The sequence below is a fragment of the Passer domesticus genome, chromosome 6 (assembly GCF_036417665.1).
Source record: "Passer domesticus isolate bPasDom1 chromosome 6, bPasDom1.hap1, whole genome shotgun sequence".
NCBI lineage: Eukaryota > Metazoa > Chordata > Aves > Passeriformes > Passeridae > Passer > Passer domesticus.
Window position 1 is genome coordinate 4,652,654 of NC_087479.1, and position 15,401 is coordinate 4,668,054.

General features: G+C 44.1%; 1 protein-coding gene across 1 annotated transcript in view; it reads left to right on the forward strand.

Annotated features, from left to right (window-relative positions):
• The window catches only part of KCNH5 (potassium voltage-gated channel subfamily H member 5), a 157,518-nt gene that overhangs the window by 116,231 nt on the left and 25,886 nt on the right, over positions 1–15,401 (forward strand). Inside the window, exon 10 of the mRNA XM_064422930.1 lies at positions 2,593–2,789. Within this exon, the coding sequence (XP_064279000.1) occupies positions 2,593–2,789 (197 nt within the window). The remainder of the gene's footprint in view (positions 1–2,592; positions 2,790–15,401) is intronic.

Sequence of the window (15,401 nt, forward strand, 5' to 3'; positions counted from 1 at the left end):
TTCAGTGCCTCACCACCCACTGAGTAAAGAATTTTTTCCTAACTTCTGGTCTTGTCCTGAGTGAGAAATTACCTCTCTGCACAGTGAACTGCAGTTAATGGGGATAAAGTATAGTGCATTAATCTCTGTATTTATGAAAAAAGAGGCGTTGTTTTGGAGAATCTGGTAGGTTTTGTTTTCATTCTGTACATTCCTTAGCACATTTATAACCAGCAGACAAGCTCAGAAGTGTGTGTGGGAAATGTCAAATTCAAGATCCCTTAAAGGCATCCAATATTTTGTACTTTCTGAAGAGTATAAACCAATGTAAGAGGAGTTTAGAGTTTCACCCTTCAAATCCAGTGAGTGATGGCTCATTGGAAGAGTGAATAAATTCAGTTCATTGTGTCCCAACCTTTAAGTCCCTACCAGTGCAGTCCCACATCCCTGCCACACAGAAGGACAGCAAGATCTTCTCAAGCTTATAAATATTATTTCATTTATCCATAGTCTGAATACAGATTCTGTAACACATTGTTGTCCTGAGTTTTGGGTGAGCATCCACTGCTTTCAACCTCTTGGTTAAATTAACTACATATTAGCCTAAATTTGAAAAGAGAACAAGTGGTTTGCTCACATTTCAGTGGTGAAAACACTGTTTTTTAACTGCACTCTGCTCTGAAAGTAGGACTCAGCTCTGTCCTATGTCCACCTCAGAGAGCAAATCCATTAAGCAATTTTCTGCATTTCAGAGATGGACTGTTTTTTATAAATTATGTAACTCTGTTGGGCATGTCTGTAAACTGGGTTTTGAACTCTATAAGTAGAGACAAGGACAATTAACTGCAAAAGGTAATTTCAAAGCAGTACATTGGGTAAATTATAATGTTACTAGAAAATGCTCTGTATTAAAGAAAACATTTGAAAGCACCTTGGTTTATAAATTATACCAGCTGTGTTATGTATTGTAGTTGAATTTAATTACATAAAAATATGTAGAATCAAAAGCAGCTCAATGAGATACAGTTATAACCTTTCTAAGGGATCGTTCTGTTATAGAGACATTTTTTAGAAAATAAAAACAGAGAAGGGAAGATAAGGACTTGCACATTTTATTTCACTCTGCCTGAGAAATGTTAGATATGTTTTACTGGATACAATACCAAAAGCAGAAATGGAAATAGAGAAATAGAGCCTCTGACCCCTAAAAGTAATAAGGTTGGATAGATTACCCCTCTGGTCTGGTTTCCACAATAGAGTGGAGCAAAATGTTAAAAGTCCTTACAAGAGGAAATACTAAAATCCATTACCTGTTTTATGCCAAAACTGTAACATCCCTAACCTTCACCAAGAGGCTCCTTGAGGTGCCTGAGATCAATAGCCACTGGCTGACTGATTTGAGTTCCCTTTAATAACTGCTAAAATACAGAGCTGAGATATCTCTGGGGGTGTGAAACAAAAAATACCTTTTGTACCATGGTTTCTGCTTTGAGGATTTGAGGTGTCAGCCACAAACCACACACCAAGGTCCTGGCCAAACCCAGACAGCAAGAGGCAGCTTTGGAAGTTTGTTTTCTGTTGCCCCTTCTCAGAACAGAAGGTCCAAACTTGAAAGGATATCTCCAGCCTGCACCCATGCTGGGGATCTGGTTGGGTCAGAAATTTGATTCTGAGTCTGGTGTCCTCATCCTCTCCTCCTGCTTGGGTGTCTAGCACTGGTCTGGGGGTGTGGATTCCTTGCAGAGGAAAGAAAGCCAGGCTAAGTCAGAGCACTCCCAGTCCCTGGAGCCTTTCTGTCCATGGCACTGGGCTACAGCTAATCCCAAATCCTCAGTCAGCTGTTCTGCTACACTGAAGAAGTAGCCTTAGGTGTAATTTTCCCCTCTGGTTGAGGGTATTTATACATGTAGGTGTCTCAGGTGTCAAACCCTCTCTTACTCAGCAAACATTGAAATACAGACTTAAGCCTAAGCCTCTACTTAAATGGATGAATTTGGGTTTAGAACTATACTTTTGGATATGTTTTAAGATTTAGAGGTGGTTACTTAAAAGTTAAAAGTCTCAGTGAGGCTTTTGGTGGGTTTTCCAGAAGGATTATTACCACTGATACTGAATTAAAAATGTTAAAATGTCCTTTAAAATGTTGTCCTTGGGCCCTGGAAGCTGGCTCCTGCCCCTCACTGTAGAGCCATGAGGATGAAAGAACCTAGATGTCAGAAGGTTTTTGTAAGACCAGGACTCCTAAATCACCTGGGAACAGACACCTGAAATATTCAATCACCTGAACATTAGTTAAGGGCTCATTATATCCCGTTGCCTTTGAAAAACCCATTACTTGAATCCTCAGCTACAAGGAGACCTTTGCAATCTGGCTCTTATGCTTTGTGACACTTCACAGAGCAATCTATAAATACCTTAAAAACCTGGGGCTACTGCTAAGGATGCTCAAGTACCTTAGGTAATTTTAAAACTTTTACCCTTGTTAGTTTTCATGGCTGGGAGCTTGCGTCGGGATAATTGAGAGCATAAGACAGGTTGTGAAAAAATCATCTGTGTGCTGAGAAACTCTTCCCAAGCATTACCTTTTAACAAATCTGCCCTGCTGTTTTTCAGGTAAAGGTGATGTGTTTGGAGATATCTTCTGGAAGGAAACCAGCCTGGCCCATGCCTGTGCCAACGTTCGGGCTCTGACCTACTGCGATTTGCATATAATTAAGCGAGAAGCCTTGCTGAAAGTGCTGGACTTCTACACTGCTTTTGCCAACTCCTTCTCGAGGAACCTCACGCTCACCTGCAATCTGAGGAAGAGGGTAAGCTCCTTATTTTCCCCTTCCTGTCACCAGGTGCTTGCGGTGTTTAACAACCCCCCGTTTCCTCCTGATGTTTTCAGGTCATGGCAGATTGAGTGGCCTTTCAATAAATGCTCTTGTCACTGTTGGTAATGATGGCTCTGTAAAAGTTACCTGTAGGTTTGCAGCTCTGGAGAGCAGTCCTAGCAGGATGACATATGGATTGCATTTCGTTTCCTTTTCTTCATAGTTGCTGGTTCTCATTTTTGTTGGTTTTTTTCCACCCCGTCGCATAAATGTATAAAGTTATATTTTATAGAATCCAGATTTTGAATTTCTCAAACTTGAAATCTCTAAGATACAGTTTAGAGGACAATCTGATAGATCTCCATGTTATAGACCAACTAAGAGAAATTTATTGATGTTAAGTAAATAACATACACTCATCAAAGGTACTGTATTAATACCTGCTTCTCACAGTTGCATAGTCTAGAATTCTAATATGGCAAAGTTAATAAAGCTGGGTAGTGATTTTACATTCACAGCTCACTTCTTAAACCCTCCTGCTCATTTTATAATCAATCAGCAATGCTCACTATCCATTAGTCCTTTCAAAGAACACTCCATCTAAAAATTAATTAGCTATAAAGACGTATCTTGAAAACAGGTTAAGGGATCCTTTAATTCACATTGTAGCTGCAAAATTTCATCTTTATGATTTTTTTTTACAATTGATGAGGGTTATATAAATTTCATTTGCATAGAGAAATCTCATAACAATGATTTATAGATTGCTGAGCATTAGCTGTGATCCTCTAGCTGCTGAAACACGTTTTTCTGCAGCTGTACCTTGGGCATCTCACCTGATAATGTACCAAGGCTACCTCAGTATTTCACAAGACCATTTCAGCCTCTGCAGTAAGAGGACTTCAACATAGCTATAATTTTACTTTCTTAAGTCTAGTTTCTCTCTAGCCACTGGAGCTGCTTTCAGAGGAGGTTTCAATTCCTGTGCATCACTTGTGCTCATTAACACCCCAAGTATGGCACAAAATACCCGTGGCAAGAAGCAGATGCAATGGGATTACAGTGCCCCTCTGTCTGTGCTGGAGCCTGAAAGAGCTGAGTTATAATCAGGTTTGGTTCCAGCTTGTCAGCTTACCTCTGACTCGAGGTTGTTAGCTCCACTTCAGACCTGAGGGAGGGCTTTGGGGCTTGGAAGCTGGTTCATGATTTCTAGCTTATCACTTCTCTGTTGATAAGAAGTGCTCCAAGCCTTGAGTTCAGCATTCCCCCCTTGCCATCTCACCAGCTACAGCCCTGCAATGACAACTCTGCTCAGGCATTGCTGATGGTGATTTCATGGGACAAGATAATGCCACATGTATTGTACCAAAATGCATTCTTTCCTTCTTAAAACTGTGAGCCTGTCACTCCAGCTGCCTTCCTGAGAAAAACATGGACATGTCTGTTCCTGACAGGGCTGTGTGCTAGAGTTCAGCTCTGCAGTCTGGGGCTGTGTATGGGGAGTATCCTCCTGGCTGAATTGTCACAGAATTTCTTCTCATTTTCTCTCTTTCTTCTCAGAATTTCTTCCTCATTTTCTTAAGGAAAATTGGTTTCCCTGCAGGGCCCTGGCATGGGGAATCACCCAGGTGGAAAAACTCATGGAATTCCAGTTGCCAGTATACCTGCTGTTTAGCTCAGAGTCAGGTACATGGACTGTGACATGGGGGCAGTGACTCCTAAAGGAACAGCATTCCTAAAGAAACGTTGGATTTTGCAGAAGAAAAGAAATGCCGTTTGGGGGAATGTGTGGGCAGTATGTGAGAGTGGACGAAGAGTAAAAGAAGGGTGATATCAAGTGGGACATGCAGAGTGGAGTTCATTTCATTAAAAACTGGGTAATGATGTCCAGGGTAGTCACCAATCACCTCCACAGTCCATGAAGGATGGCTCCTCTGGGAGGAACCAGTTTGGGTTCCCAGTTTGGGATTGGAAAACCATCCCCTTTTGATTGATGACCACGAACTTTTAAATACCTCACGTCCATCAGCTGAACTCCCCCCCTCTCCTGCAGTTCCAGTCAATAGCTGTTTTGGAAGCAGCCTGGCATTGCAGTCAGATGCGCTGAGCCAGAGCCTGCTCTGCTCTGCAGAAATTCTGTGTTTTGTTCCTGGGCACAAAATAGATCATGCTACATTCAACGCCAGGGACACAATCCAAGTGCTGTTACATAAAGATATTCAGGGGATTGTTTCAAACCTCCTATCTGCTGGAAGGATACGTGGTTCCCTGTTGGGAATCACAGAAGCGTTCGGCGGTGAGTTCACCCCTGAGGAAAATCGGTGCCTTCCAGGACGCTTCCATCAGGTGAACAGAAAGCAATTGTTCAGGCTCTGAGGCTGGGCTGACAGCTGCACTGTGCTGCAGCAGCTTGTGCTGGAGTCATGTAGCCTAAATGGAAAGAAAATCATTGTCTCCTTTAATTGATTTCTATAGAAATATATACTTAGCACTTTTCCTATATAGTCATCACTCATAAGGTTTGACATTTAATTATGACTTAAATAAACTCCCTGGGGGTTTGTGCCTGAGAAAATGGCTGTTCTCACTGCCAAAAATACATAGGCAGAAGTGTTCTTGCACCAGGTCTGCTCTTTGAAACGCATATCCATGGATTTGGGTGCACACACCATGTGTTTGTGCTGCCCTGTCCCTCATCCAGCCCTTTGATGCAGTCCACAGACTGCAAAACATTTAGACGTTCAAAAGGCTAATAAATTAATAACAGTGCTGAGCACAAAAGGTTATTTCCACATGACAGGGAAGCTAAAGTCTTGTTGAAGTGGGAAAATAATGTTTTCTCACTCCCAAATAGCATTTAGAGCCTGGCATGTTGAATGACCTCCTTAAGGCATCTGCTCAGCAAAAGTATTGCAGCACATCATGTTTTGTGCTCTGATATCTTTACAGCATGTCTGACATCACTAATGCACACTCTAAGGCAATACCAGGAATACTTTGAACTTTTTTTTTTTAAAATCAAGGAAAATAATTATTCTGAAAAGATATTCTTTAAAATCACAATGAGATTACATAGCTGCCTCTGAGGATTGAGTAATAAAGCAGGGTTTGGGATGAGTCTTCAAAGAGTTAATTACTGCCTTCTGATGCTGGAAGAGAATATTAATAATATCTAATTCATTAAGTGCCTCTCAAGATTTCACACAGCTGGAGGGAGCCTTCTCTGTAAGCTTGAGCCATGGAGTTTGGCCTGAGGAGGGGAGTCATGACTGATTTTTAGGAGGCTCTGTGGCATCCTGACATCAAAGGGAAGTGAGCACCCAGGGTGGAAATCTTGGGGCAAAAGGAACAACAGAAGTCAGGGGGTCTACAAATGTTTGTAAAGTTTCATTAGTAAATTACTCACTTGGCATGGGAATTTTTATGAGTTAATCCCTGCTGTCCTTGTGAAAGCGCACAGCAGTGGGTTTTGGATAAAGGAGTGGGGTGAAAGGGAGAAGAGAAAGAGAGAGATGAATGAAAGCAAGAAAACAAGCAAAAGAAGGGTGAGGAAGAGAGACCACCAGTCCTGGCTCCAGTTGTTCCAGCTGTGGTGTCCAGGGTTGTGGGATGCACACATGCCCAGGCTTTGTGGGGGTACCTGTTTGTAGATAGGTTTTCCCATCCTGGAGATAAGTTTCTCATTTTCAATGGAAATTAGATATCATGCAAAGTCACTTCTTCTAGACCTTCCTGGCACTGGGTTGGAAGGCTTTGAGGGTCTTGGGTGGTCTTGATCCCCTGCTACTGTCCATGCCCACATCTCAACCTCATTCCTGCACTTGTGCTGTGCCGTGTTGTTTTATTTCCAGGAGCCAGAACAAGGATGTTTGTCCTGGAAAAGTGCTGCCCTACCTACCTCCATTGGCCCCTGTTCCAGCCACATTCTGGGTTTTTGTTTTCCTTTTCTCATCATTGCTTCCATTTGCTAATGTACCACCTCTGCTGAGCTGTGAGCCCAGCACAGCCTGTGCAAGCGCGGGGAAAAATCCAGATGAAGCCTTGTCCCTCCTGAAATCACAGCTAAAATTCTCCTGTGCTTCCATACAGCAAAGATTTCAGCCACAGCTTTTAAGGCACGCAGTCACATCCTGCTGCTTTCTACCGTGGCCAGAATGAGCTGTGTTAAAGGAATGAGTCAGGAGCAGCCGGGGAAGAGGACAATTGTTCCTGCCTGACCCCTGGTGCGTTTGCTCCTGGAAGGTGTGCTGAGAGCGAGCCGAGGAGATGTGAGGGGAGATGAGTGCCTTTAAGGCAATGAAATCCCATTTGGGGAGGTTCAGTTTTTTTACCTGTGATGCTCTTAAAGCCAGGGACAACACTGTGAGCGACTGATGTTATCTAATACCTCCAGCACACGGAATCTCTGGGGCTTTTTAGCAGGTGAGGCCATCAGACTGTGTTAACACACATGTCCTATTTTCCTTTTTTCCTTCAGATTAGAATAATTTCTTTTTAAATTGCCTTCCTCTTCTTGCTTGAGGTTTTAATGCATCTCATATGGTTTCTTGACTGAATCACTCGTCAGTTCTGTGTCATGTGGTTTTTAGAAAAGCTTTGTCTTAAGTTGAATTCTGCATTCACGTGTCCTAAAAGTGAAGGTTGTCCCAAGGTTCATTCACCATCCCTATTTTCATTTTCCAGACCCTCCTAATGGTGTGCTGCATTAGTGACAGTCCTGATGCAGAATGCCAGAGGCAGAGAGCATTGCTCAGCTATCAGCCCTTGCCCCTGAAGGTCACTTGTGTTCTGGTGACCCGAGGACTTTCACACATTTTGAGCTCTGAATGGAGCTACTCACAATTGCAGGAGCTTAGTTCAGAGCTGTTAGCACTTCACCAGCTGGTGCTTACACACAGTCCCCATCAGTGCTGGAGAGTGACTTACATGGAAAGGGGTCAGAGCATTGCCCTTGTCTCAGGCCTTTTTCTCTCTGGTTTTAACTTGTCTGGGTTTTTGTATTTTTTTTTTTTTTTATGAACACGTTGTCCCAGAAAATTAACTATAGGGATAGTTTATCTTTAGTGACTGTTTAGTGTGATTACCAAACAAGTAAGTTACACCCTCAAAAGTCAATTTGGTTTTGTTTTGTTCACACCTTAGGAGACTTTGCAGCTGCCATTATGCTTGGAAAGACTTTCACTTCGGAGAATTTTTGAAGATTTTTATTGTTTAGCTTTATTGCATTCACCTTTCTCTCCAGATACATTAATACTCAGTTGCAATATTTCCTAAAGGACTGTTCCATTGATTTATATCTATCACCACCTCTGATGGTGTCTGTAGTTGTGTGTCAGATGGGCTTGGGTGATAAGAGCCCACTCCAAGCCTTCAAATAAAGTGTCCAAATTGTTGATTGGTGGTCCTGGGCTGGAAATTTCTGGAGAAACTCAGGGATCTGAGCAATCTGAGTGATCCAAACCCATGTGAGGAATTTATCTGTACAGATAGTGCAGCAGTTCCTTGTGTATTTGTAGCTGTGTGCTCACAGACAGCCCAGCAAAGGCCATCCTCCTCCTCCTGCCCCTGAGAGCCCCACAGATCCTTCCAAGTGAGAATTACAGATCTGAGGTGAGAGTTTTTCTGCAGCTCTTCCTTCCCATCTCCTGCTCCCCTGAGCAATTCCTTGTGTCTTTGCCCATCTTCAGGGACATGGGGATTTGGATTTAAGGCATTCAAAGCAAGGAAGTGAGTCCTTGGAGGACTGTGTGTGACTTTGCTAGGTAGAAGAGCAGCATAAAAATTGAAAGGGAGAACTGCAGCAGCTTCAAGTGCAGCCCCTGCCAGACAGGGTGGGACAGCTGGGCAGAGTGAGCGCTGCAGGAGCTGCTGTGGTTTTCTGGAGCTGTGACAGAGCTGGACTCTTTCCCTGAGCCTCAATCCTTTCCCTCTCCTTTCTGCCACTTTTCATCCCCCTGTGCACTCATCTCTTCTTCAGGTCATCTCTTCTGGGTGCTCTTCAGGTCATGCTGACCGTGGGAAATGGGGTGCAGGGGCACCTCTGAATGCCCTCCCTGCAGGAGCAGAGGGAGCACAGGGGTTTTCTCTTGCTTGGCTGAGTGCAGAACTTGGTGCTAAGTGTGAAACTCTTGAACTCATCCAGGGCAGCAAAGCTGGTGAAAGGGGAACAGCTGAGCACTTTGGGCTTGTCTGGTGTGGAGAAAAGGAGGCTGAGGGGTGACCTCATTTCCCCCTGCAGCTGCTTGGGGAGGGGAAGGGCAGGGAGAGAACTGCTGGTCTCTCCCTGGGGTCCAGTGGCAGGATGTGGGGGGATGGTTCAGAGCTGCTCCAGGGATGGTTTACTGGAAATTAGGAAGCATTTCTGTGCTGAGAGGATGGACAAACACTGGAATGGGCTTCCTAGAGAGATGGTCGATACCCTGAGCCTGTCAGTGTTTAAGAGGCTTTTGGACATTGCCCTTAAGATCATGCTGTAACTGTTGATCAGCCCTGAAGTGGTCAGGCAATTGAATTAGATGATGGTTGCAGATTCTCCTCTCCTCTCCTCTCCTCTCCTCTCCTCTCCTCTCCTCTCCTCTCCTCTCCTCTCCTCTCCTCTCCTCTCCTCTCCTCTCCTCTCCTCTCCTCTCCTCTCCTCTCCTCTCCTCTCCTCTCCTCTCCTCTCCAGCCCAGGGCACAGAATATCCTGTGGGATCTTTGTACTGTGGATTCACAGCACAGTCTGGATTAGCACATTTTGCCTTCAGACTGCAGGCAGATGCAGAGATCAGCCAGTGCACTATCATCTTCAGTGGTGTTTCAGAGCCACATAAATCCCCCAGGGTACCAGCAGGCCAATATTCTATTCTGGATATAATCTCTGAGTTAAATACCTTCCTCAGACGTCCTGACCATGCTTCTGTAGGAGCAAGAGACAAATCACCAGCTCTGTTAAAAGCAGGACTGAACCCAATTCTGATAATCCTTTGGCATTACAGAGGTACACTTATTATTTTCCTGTATCTGGAACTTCCCTGTCTAAATCTAAATCAAAAGGTCATTTTATGTTGTTTTTCTGCTGGTCTTTATGGAGCAATGCAAGGCAATTTAGCATACTTCTCAATCAAGGCTGTTGGAACAGGATTGTCTGACTGCAGAAAGAAGAATGCTGTGTGCAGGTGTGATGCTTTCTGCAGGCAGCTGATGCTAAAGGCACTCAGCTGATGCACCCCAGTGAAAGGTGTGAGCATCCCCTCCTCAGGCAGGCAGTGCAGTCTGGGTGATTTGTTTGTGTGTGCAGAGGCCATTAAACAGGAATGTCAGGGATGGGCAGGACCACAGGGAGACAAAAATGTGACTGGCTGTGTTAGAGTGAAGATCCAGATTGATGATTATTTGCTATTGTGCTTTCTGTGCATTAACACTATGTTCTTGTTTAGAAATCTCCCATAATTAAGATATTCTCCTTGGTTGACACAGAAAGCATTCTGCAGGCTGTCTGCTAATATCAGTTCAAGGCAGCCTTACTTGCACAGGACATGACTGCTAATAAAAAAATAAATCAAAGGTTTGCTATTTTTAATCCTGTAAATATTAAAAAATAAACATTTTTGTGTTTACCTCCCCTCATCAATTAAAACTGATGCTTTTAATCTCTTCCCACTGCAAAGGAAGGGGAGGGAATGTGCATGGTGCAATGGGAAGGAACATTGCCATTTCATTTTTGATTTCCAGTTAAGGAAGTTTTTACCAGCAGGCAGGATTTGCACAGAAAGTGGGGACAGAGGTGTGTTGTGTTACCTCACACCCCTCCAAGCAATTATTCCAGAGCAATAGATTTCTTCTTACAGGGGCTGCTGAGTCTAATTGCTGTGTAGATCTATGATTTTTTTTTTCAACCTGATAACTTCAAGAAAACAGGGAGATTTTAAAAATCTGAGGTGATTTATTCTGTCATTGCTTCCTGGAGCTGAACACCAGACATTTTAGCAACAGCACAGTATGACTTGAAGGTATAAAATGAGCTTCTACCCTGGACTTCTCATTCCCTAAACCTTATTTCTGCCAGACTGGGAATGCTGGTAGAAATGCCCCCAAAGTCATGGCTGGGGAAAGAGAACCTCTCCCTGTTCATTGGGATCATATCAGTGGATCCCCATGGGCTTCACAAGGCACAGGCAGAGCGTGAGCATTCATCCAAGTGGGAATTGTCTGGCTCTGCCCAAAATGGGATCCATTTTGACCCATCTAGAAATGATCAGTAACAATTTCACAGTTTTGCAATGGAGACAGCACTGATTTTATTTATTAGGTTTTTTGCCTTGGCTTGAACAAAAAGGCTCCTCAAATAAATAAATAAATAAATAAATACCTTCTCAAATGCTAAATAAAACTCCCTGTGTGAGGCCTTTCTTTTCTGTGCAAGTTTAAATCCATTAATCTGTTATTTTTCAGCTCACACTTCACAGATGCAATAATACCCAAACGTGCTGGTTCAGCACATAATAATCATTGCAGTCCTGCAAATCCCAGATTTACCTTGCTTTCAGTGGTAGTTTGGGGCTGCTTTCTACAGTGCATGTAGGAAAGTATTAAATTGTAAACAAAGTGCAAGAGGAACTTTGTGGGAAGGTTTGCATAAATCCCACTGTTTTTAGTTAAAAATAAAACCCAGCCTGTCACTTCCAACTTGATGATGGCTGATTGACTGTGCCTTTTTTAATTGTCTGCCAGTGGCTGTGATTAGCAAGCTGGCTCAGTTTAGGTCCCATGCAAAGAAACTCTGGAGGACCAAATTCAGGAGATGCTTAAATATATTCCAGAGGTGGGCACAGCTGTCAGGAGGGACAGGGACATTTTGGGAAGCACCTGAAGTGAGCTGAGTCCCCTATTATTGCACTTCTGAGCAACTTACTGGAAGCTAAAAATATTCCGTGCATTTAGGAAGGAATATATATTATTAATTTGTTTTTCCCCCATATTTTTATTTCTCAGAGCTTACAGCCCTAGCTCTTAATTTGTTTCCCTTTCTGAAGATAACAAAACCATAATATAGGTCTCAGTTGTAGGTTACTGTTAAGAAAAGGAGCACAGTGTGAGCCATTATAAAAGCCTCTGATTTTCGTAACTCCTTAATTAAACTGTCAGTGATCTTTTGAACTGTCAGTGATTTTGAACTTTGGGACCTCCCCTCTGACTTCTGGGTGAATATCAGATTCTTTCTTAGTACTTCACAAAGCTGTCTCAGCTGCCAAAATGTTCTATATACTGTTTCCTATATTAAATTTCCATCAGTCACTGTACCTGCAGAGCAGGGGGACTTTACCTCTCCTTGCTCTTTGAGTACATATCCCTTTGGAACCAGTCCATTGTCCTATTTTTTATTATGAACAGCACTCCTGTTACCTCAAGAACAGGCTCTGGCTTCTTTTGAGAGCCTAAAACACTTCACACTCCCTTAAAAATGTGAAAAGGGAGACATAAGCAACCAGCAGATGACAGCAGCAAAGAGCAGCCATTTCTAATCAGGACATTTCTAACTGATCAGATGAAATGAAGCCTTTTTATTATGATTCAATTTGCTTTTCCATTCATGCCCACTGCTTCCCTCTCAGTGCACAGACATCCACTTTTCCTTATCCACATCCCTGACCTTAACAGAGCATCCTGTCATCTCCATAATTAATTTCTGTGTCTAACCTCACTATTTTCACCAATTCTGCCTTCCTTGGCTCCGTGCCTCTGTGGTGAATTTCCATCTCCATGGTTTGTCTGAGGTAGATCCATTTTTAAATGGGACAGAGCAGCTGTCCATTTGGTCAGAGCAGCTCAGTTATGAATGACCATCCTTCTCCCAGGCTGTATTGGCCATCCTGCCAAGGCAGGCCACACTAGAAATGTAAATGGATGAAGTGAATCATGCATGTTTTTCACGTGTGGATAATTGTCCCTTTTCCCATTTAGTGAAGGACTCAGCCAACAACCTCAAGATGTTCTACAAAAGTACATGAATAATAATTTACAAGCTCAGTGCTGCCATGCATTAATGTCCCAAACAGATGCCAGGCCGAGCCTGATGAACCATCAGCTGTAACTTAAAAAAAATTGTTAGAAATTTTGTAGTACATGTCCCATGAAGAGCTTCCTGCCAGACCAGTTGTCCTCAAATTCAGTCCAACATGTCAGGCAGCTGCTAATGGGGATGCTCAGGAATCTGCCAGGACAGAGACTGGGCTTGCAAAACCCCCACAGCCTTCTTTAGTCTGGCTGGCCTTCTTGAGGGCAAGATGCTCTGGCCCCATGGATCAGCCCTGCCCCGTGGTGGAACACAGAATTACAGAATCACTGAATAGTTTGGGACAGTTTGGCTTTAAAGGTCATTTCCACACTCCCTGCCATGGGCAGGGACACCGCAGCAGGTTGGTCTGAGCCCCATCCACTGAGGCCTTGAACACTTACAGGGATGGAACATCCACAGCTTCTCTGGGCAACCATGTGCAAATCCTCCTCACAGGGAAGATTCCTTCCTTAAATTGACTCTAAACCTGCCCTCTGGCAGTATAAAGGCACTTCCTCTTGTCCTATTACTGCATGCCCTTATCAAAAGTCCTCCAGCTCTCGTGCAGCCCCTTTGGATGCTGGAAGGGGCTCTCAGGTCTGTCTGCCTGGAGCCTTGTCCAGGCTGAACAAGCCCAGCTCTCTCTGCCTGTCATCACAGGTGAGCTGCTCCAGCCCTCTGAGCACCTTCATGGTCTTAACACCCAACACAGCTGCACATTTGTCCCCCAGCATTAAGGCGAGTGCAAACCCCACTGAGGAGAGTCAGCCTCCTGGACAAGGCTTTCGTAGGAGAAGGTGGCTGAAGAACTGCTGTCCTGTGTGGGAAGCTTGGGGTTAGCTGGGTTTTTGAGACGTCAGAAAAAAAAAATCATAGAGAAAAACAGGAAGATGCTTTAGCCAAAGTTTCTGAGCTCAGAAGGAGCTCTGGGAGGCAAACACAGCATCTGAGATGGAAAATAACAGAGGTAGAGATCTGTACTTTTGTGTAGTGTCTTTTTACATCCCTGCAGCAGTGTTTATCCTGCACCAGCTGGTCTTTCATTAATTGTGTGTGCACAGGGAGTGGTAGAAAGCAATACAAACTGTGTGTAAACAGGGTGAAGCATGGCCAAAAATAGGGAAATACAGAATCGTCAATATTATTGATTGCAGGGACCTGTTATTTGTGCAGGTACAGGGTTTTCTTCTAGCCCCAGACAGGAAAAGGAAATTGACCCCAGTTTTACATGAGGTAATTTCTGATCACTTTTAAAGCCAGGTTTTCCAGAGCATACAATACTGAGGATTACAGACTAATTTGTTTAGGTCTGGAGCAATGAGATAAGCGAAGGCTGCAGAACCAGCAGGCTCAGCCCCCGTGGAGCATCCTGTGTCAGTGCCTGAGTACCTGGATGGGAACAAAAACACTGCTGGTGAGCTTTACAGAGATCCACAGCTGGCAAAGAGGAGATGGCTGCCATACAGACAGCAGGGAAGATCACCAAGAAGCTCATGAGAAAAATGGAAGGGGCTTTCCCCGAGAGTAGATGAAGTGTGGAGACCCAGTGGAATGATACCCACAAGCAGGATATGGTCAGATTGTTAAAACCCTTCACAGCACAGCCTCGGCTCATTGCCATGAAAGCCCAGGGATTGATTTAATGCAGTGTGCAAGTGGGAAGGAAATGGCTCTTCACCACACCATCTGTTCCTGCCATCCCCATAACCCCACCAGCTCACTCTCCTGTGCTGCCTCTTCCTCCTGTGGGTGCCCTTCAGAAATAAATGCGAGGCTCTGCAGAGTCACTGCTTGCCAAGTGACATCTCCTGAGCTGGGAGAACATGCAGTGCTCCCTTTGGGAACAGGGAGAGCACCTCATCCTCTGGGTGTGTCACAGAGGCAGCCCCGTGGTGCTGTCCACCAGTGGCTCTGCCACGACTGTCATCAGCAGCTCCATCTCTGCACAAGAGGCTTCAGGGAGCAGCACTCTGAATTTTCACGTGGCTGATGCTGTGTTTCCATGCTGTGGTAGAGAGCTCACTGGCTGGTGGGTAGATCTCCTCCTGGCTTTCCCAGCTGTGGGTGATTTCCCTTGACTCTGCACCAGAAAGGAAGAGCTCTTCTCTGGTGCACATTCAGGTATGAGGAAACATTAGCAAAATCTTTGAAATGGCATCTTTGCTCTCTAAAAAATAATTTAATTTGATCCTGCCATAAATAGAAGGCTCCTGCTCTGCTGACAATTACAGATGCCTCTAAAAAACTGTAATTCCTTCAATCTCCTGAGCTAAAGCACCCTCAGTGGCAGAGCTATGCCAGCCATAGGGAGAAGTTTGAGGTGAAAGTAGCACATCCTCTTCATGGCATATTTCTTCTTGAGAGCATACTACTTAATGTTTGCATGCTTGCGTCTTGGGTCTTTTTTTTCCTCCCCAAGTGGTTCCTCCCCACTGAAGCAGTGACTGTCATCATATTAAAGGCAATTTCAGCATGTTCCAACAGCCAGCACTCCTTAATCACACACTGCCAACTAAGAGCTCCCAACTGGGAAAAGCTTTGCTCTTGCTGGGCGAGATGTTTCACTTGAA